This window comes from Amphiprion ocellaris, chromosome 6, assembly GCF_022539595.1.
Source record: "Amphiprion ocellaris isolate individual 3 ecotype Okinawa chromosome 6, ASM2253959v1, whole genome shotgun sequence".
NCBI lineage: Eukaryota > Metazoa > Chordata > Actinopteri > Pomacentridae > Amphiprion > Amphiprion ocellaris.
In genome coordinates this window covers 28,918,798-28,924,586 of record NC_072771.1, presented here as the reverse complement: position 1 = coordinate 28,924,586, position 5,789 = coordinate 28,918,798, and the positions used below count along the sequence as shown (strand labels likewise).

At 39.7% G+C, this 5,789-nt stretch overlaps 1 protein-coding gene across 1 annotated transcript; it reads left to right on the top strand.

The window, feature by feature from the left end:
• Positions 1-5,565, top strand: elovl7a (ELOVL fatty acid elongase 7a). Its single transcript, XM_023299091.3, has 8 exons — positions 1-155; positions 2,062-2,152; positions 2,327-2,517; positions 3,110-3,190; positions 3,322-3,378; positions 3,491-3,596; positions 3,706-3,842; positions 3,950-5,565. Exons 2-8 carry the CDS (start codon positions 2,089-2,091, stop codon positions 4,196-4,198), a joined length of 885 nt encoding a protein of 294 aa, XP_023154859.1. The 5' UTR covers positions 1-155; positions 2,062-2,088; the 3' UTR covers positions 4,199-5,565.
• The last annotated feature ends 224 nt before the right edge of the window (positions 5,566-5,789 follow it).

The window sequence follows — 5,789 nt, the reverse complement described above, 5'->3', positions numbered from 1 at the left end:
TTATCGCTAGCATAAGGACCGGGTTCCGCGTGCCCAGTCAGCGTCTGAGTGGAGCCGGAAACGCACCTGTCGGGAGGTTGCAGGTGAATCAAGAGTTTGGATACAGACATTTCGACGGACTACACGGATTTTCATTGTGTCAGCTGCACTAAAAGGTTAGTAAATGTGCTTTTTCCCCCAAATCTTTTTGGTCAAGAATTAACTGTAAATGCAGGTAAGGAAAGGAGAAAAAGTTGAAACGCAGGTGCGTCGACACAAAGCCTGAAGCTGTTTGTGTCATTGTGAGATGGATCGAAGCTACTGGTCTTGTTTTTCCATCAGTTGCGTCACCTGTTCTTCTTGACAACTGCAGTGGTATGAAAAGAAAAACTGGCTAAAAATCATTATTAGTGGCTCATTTTGATGATTCAAATGCAGCTAACACACCTGGGTAGTTTTTTTGTGAGCAAGTTCCCCAGAGTGTGTTTTAAAAATCACCCTAAAATTGGAATAATCTCAAGTATTGTCTAGCTTCTGTTGTCGTTTTTCTGCATGAGAAAAATAACTTAAAAGAGTTTGAGTGTTTCAGTCGGTGCTCAATTACATTTTGTCTCTGTGCTCTATGGAAGCTGACATTGCAAACTATAAGGAGACAAAATGAATAGGTGCGCCTTGGGAGCAGCAGCCTTTACATCAGGATCCCTGACTATAACGTTAATTGGCATGTCAAGGCTTGCCATGTCTTCATTAGCGTGGAAACTCCAGACAGCCTTGCCTTTTTTTTTTTCCTCTTTACCCATGCTGGGTAGACGTTCCAGTTGTTCTCAGGTAGACACACCTTGAAAACTTGTCCTGTAAGGTTATGGCCACCTAGCAGACAAGGGCTGAGTTGCTTGTTTTTTTTCTCGTTCACCCAGGTGAATGACACAATGGGTTTAACAGAAAAAATAAAATAATATGACTCATTGAGTGTTTTGAGGTGTGGTTTGTCAAGACAAGGTGTTGAAGTCCCCCCTGGCTTCATTCCTATTTTACAGGCACGTTTTATAAGCCAGTCGGGCCAGTTATTTAAAAAGGTGTTCCTCATTGAACCCAGCAGTTGCCTTTTGCAGACTGGGCATTTTGACTTGCTTCATGAATCATCAGGTATGGATTAACTACAACTATTCACACCTGTAAATTTTATCTCCTCTATCTTGATTTGAAAATTTTCCAATTTAAATTTAGTGTAATTTTCCTAACAATCCAATAGGAATCAATTGTAAGCAGTTTTTTTTTTTTTTTTATACCACACCATGGTTGCACAACAGTACCCATTACCACACTGTTCTTGACCAACAACAACAATTTCCATTCAGACAAATTTACTTTTATCATTCTGAAAGATGCTTGGCGAGAGTCAAGGTGCCATGGTTTTGTTGTGACGCCCAAGTCCTTTTTAAAACATGGGCAAACTTGTTTTTCTTGAATTATTCTGGATGACACTGTTGTTCTTTCTCTGATAAGCGAGAGACACCGACTGCTACTCATTGTACTCTCTTCACACTCTTGGCTTTGTCTGCCTCCGATGCTTAGAAAGGCAGCCAAGAATAGCAGAGTGGCCATTTTTTTCCCTCCCTTGTACAGTGCAGTCTTTCAGCCAGTGTAGTATACCGTACAAGTATGATGCAAGGCCATTTTTGGCCTGTAACCATCAAATATTTCAGATGTTAAAATGACACCAGCTATTAAATGTTAGTTGCATGTTGGGGAAGTGATGCTGTGCCCTGTTGGTTTCAGTGTAAAACTCATGTCACATTTGGTTTCTGTCAATCTAGTACAGCAGTTCTTCTCCTGTTTAGCAAAAACAATGGAATGATCATTGTGGATATAGTAGCCATTAATATGCTTAATAGTGCCTTAGTTTGTTTTCTTTCCCAAATCAAAATCCTGTAAACATAGTGTTTTTTTCCACTTTGGTCAGTAAAATTTTCAGATATGTTTTTAAAGATGCTAAATATAGAGGCTTTCCAGTCTTGGACACAAATACCACTGACACGTAGTCCAAACTGACACCCCAACCTTTGCTTTTGCTCCTCACAGGTGAACTACAAGGATCTGCTCTGAAAAATGGAATTTGATAATATTAAGTCTTCTGCTGCACTCATTTATGATGAGTTCATCCAAAATGCAGGTGAGTGTTGGATTGTTCAAACACATTCAAGATGACTTGATGGCTTAAAGGCCTATGTCATTTGAAACCTTACACTACGTCACTTCTAGGTTTGTTTCTGTGTATGAATCCACACTTTTCTTTGTATCTGAACATTGGTAATCTCACAAACATGCCAATGCTCTTCTGTTGCAGACTCGCGGACGGAGGACTGGCTGCTCATGTCGTCTCCTCTCCCCCAAACAATCATCATTGCAGCGTACATTTACTTTGTCACATCGCTGGGGCCACGAATAATGGAGAACCGCAAAGCCTTTGACCTCAAAGGAGTCCTCATCCTCTACAACTTCAGTGTGGTCGCTCTCTCGCTCTACATGTGCTATGAGGTGAGTTGTCATTTTGTGTTGAGTTGCTTCAGGTAGTGCTAAGCTGACATGGAATTCAAGTCTCTTTAATGTAGGATTTCACTCTGCTGAGCATATCGTGGGCTCACAAGGTGAGCAAACATCACTACTACTTGTATTGTCTCACAAAACCATGACACATTCCTCAGGCAGTCTTGTGAAATACATTTTTTTTTTCTCATTGTGAGCCATTGATCTGCAGTTGAACCAGATCAGCAGGTGTAATTTCATCTCTCTCTGCACTGTTACTTTCATGTTGAAACATATTTCACTTCATAGTGTCATTTAGTGATTTTGAGCAGCATGCTTTATTATGTTTATGTAGTATTGTGTTTTGTTAGATCGTTAATTAAACTACAGTAGCAAATATTTGTTATGCCAGTGCTAGTTGTTTGCTTTCCTCTCAGTAGGATGATTAATTTCAAGTATTTCTCAGGGTTATTGTATGGCAGAGACTAATTTTACAAGTTGTTGAGATAAACTAACAAATGGTAAAATGTTTTATGAATATGAATTTTGCTCCACAGCCCTATTTGCTCGTGACTAACTGCAATCTTTGCTGTTTCTTTCCTAGTTTGTGATGTCAGGATGGGGAACAGGATACTCTTTTCGCTGTGATCTGGTTGATTACTCAAATTCACCACAGGCCATGAGGGTAAGTTCCATCTTTTACAGACTTTGCTCTAATGTAGCACCTCATTAGATTTTACACTGAACATACGTTCATAAACATATGTTTTTGGGTGGCCGAACCAGTGTTAAAATGTTCTAAATTCTTTCCTCTAGATGGCAGCAACATGCTGGCTTTACTACTTCTCAAAGTTCATTGAGATGCTGGACACGGTAAGAGGCACAGGTCACATTTGATTACACTGTATCTGCCATTTTTCAGTTTGTGATTTACTCAGACCAACCCCCCTTTTTCCCTTTCTTCTAAACACATGTCTCTTTTCAGATTTTCTTTGTACTGAGGAAGAAGAACAGCCAGGTGACATTCCTTCATGTCTACCATCACTCCATCATGCCCTTCACCTGGTGGTTTGGTGTCCGTTTTGCTCCAGGTACAGCCCTTCTTCTCTTCTCTACTGCACAAGCAGAATTTTCTATGACATGACATGAATTTCTTGGTATACATTTTGACGCTACTCCTGTTCCACTCCCTGTTTGCAGGTGGACTAGGGACATTCCATGCTCTGCTTAACTGCGTTGTTCATGTTATCATGTACACCTATTATGGGCTGACTGCCATGGGCCCCAAGTACCAGAAGTACCTGTGGTGGAAGAAATACCTCACTACCATTCAGCTGGTATGTTAAGTCCTCTGATGCAAGACTGTATCTTGTGTTGTGTTCCTTATGAAGGCCTGTGTTGAGTTTTGTTAGTCAACCATTTCTTTCCATTTGTCTCTCCACAGATCCAGTTTGTTATGGTGACCAGCCACATCTGTCAGTATTTCTTCATCAAAGACTGCCCCTACCAGTTCCCCATCTTTGTCTACATCATTGGCCTGTACGGCCTGATTTTCCTGTTTCTCTTCCTCAACTTCTGGTACCACGCCTACACCAAGGGCAAGAGGCTACCTAAAGTGCTGCAGGCTCAGACTTGGGCACATCACACCAACGGAGTCATGAATGGAAACGCCGGTCATGAAAAAGATGAGTGATGCAGGACTTGGGTTTATCAGGGGTTTCGGGGTAGACCTCAATTACGTAAGCAGACCACTGTGGTAATCTCAAGATTTAACCTCGGTTTGTTTTGACTGTTTTTTTTGATTGCTTTTTTTTTTTTTTTTACATGTAACTGCAAAAGACAATCTTTAAATTATGACCAAAGTTATATTTAAGACGTTTATTGAACCAAGCTGAAGGGTTTTATTGAACTTTTTTGTTTATACTGAAGGTGAACCCCAAGTTCTATGGCGATTTCCAAACTATCCATCCTTTTCTGCTGCACTATGGCTAAAAAAAACTATTTCAAGTCTCCACCATTTACACTGATTATGAGACTTCGCCTATGGCCAGACTGCAAGGCCGTCAGCTGTACAGCCATACTGGGCCTCCTCAAAAAGCTTCTAACTCTAAGATCATTTTATTTATCTTTGTGACTTGATCTTACCTCTCAGAAGACTTTAAGGAAATCCAGTTTAGTTTTTTTTTTTTTTTTTTAAAGTTGTGCACTGAAAAGTTAAAGGTTGTTTATTTCACTAGGCCTAACATGTTATTTAAAAAAAACCCAAAACAAAACAGCGTTAAGGTCTTTGTTAAATGGTTACATGCGTGCAGAGCAGGGGTTTTTGTAAATTTTTTGAAAACACATGCATGCCCACATCTCTATGGCTTGAGTCACAGGTGCTGCTGATGGTACAGACATTCAGTGAAAAGTGGTATCAATTACTCTCCTGACTTTATTCTCCAATGAAGCAATGTTGTGACAGAGATATCTGAGAGGAAGCCTGACAGACCACTATGGTTCTTATAGGATCCAGAGCAGAGCTTTAGCTACAGTCTTACTACTTTTTTACTGAGACGTACTGCAAAATAAAACTGTTACAGAACACAGTACACACGATTACATCGGTTTCACTATTTAGCTATTGAGGCAGAAAATGAGCAGCCTTTCTTGTCTACTTTTTTGAATATTATGCTTTATGTTGAAACTCTGTGGCTAACAAGGTCTTGACATGGCTGGAGTTGGTGCCTTTGGACTTAGCTCTGTGGAGTAGTTTTATAACCGGTTATGATGATCTTAAACTGAGAAGTGAATGTAACACTCTGCTCCTCTGGTGACTGAGGACACAGGGTCTAGCTTTGTGTGGAAAGAGTTCCACCGTTTTTATTCAGGTGAAAACCCATGTTGACACTAAAGGTTTACAGATATCTAATATGCGTAACTGTGAGTGAACTTTTTGTTTTCAATTTCTTTTTGAATTCCTCCTTATACCAATGAATAAAACTGTAAAATATGTGACATGGAATGTTTATATTGTTTTATATGTATTTATATAAAAATAAATTGTCAATATACCTTGAACATGTCTTGCTTTTGTCTGTTTGAACTCTGGAACTCTTATTATTCTCAATAATGAAGTAAAGCAGTTGCAAAAAAAAAAAACACCTGGGTGACAAAGAATGAAAGAAGCAAGATTTAAAATGCAACTTCAGAGCAGATTGGAACTTGATAATAGGACAGTTAAAGACTACTTTAGGGAAGGGGGGAGGGGGGGTGGGGTTGCTTAGCCTTAATTAGGTAAATGT

Bases quoted from the DNA above. Each gene is read 5' to 3' on its own strand.
- elovl7a (XM_023299091.3), top strand. From the start codon at position 2,089: ATGGAATTTGATAATATTAAGTCTTCTGCTGCACTCATTTATGATGAG. The intron at 2,153-2,326 runs GTGAGTGTTGGA...CTTCTGTTGCAG, and splicing joins TGAGTTCATCCAAAATGCAG to ACTCGCGGACGGAGGACTGG. The intron at 2,518-3,109 runs GTGAGTTGTCAT...TTTCTTTCCTAG, and splicing joins CGCTCTACATGTGCTATGAG to TTTGTGATGTCAGGATGGGG.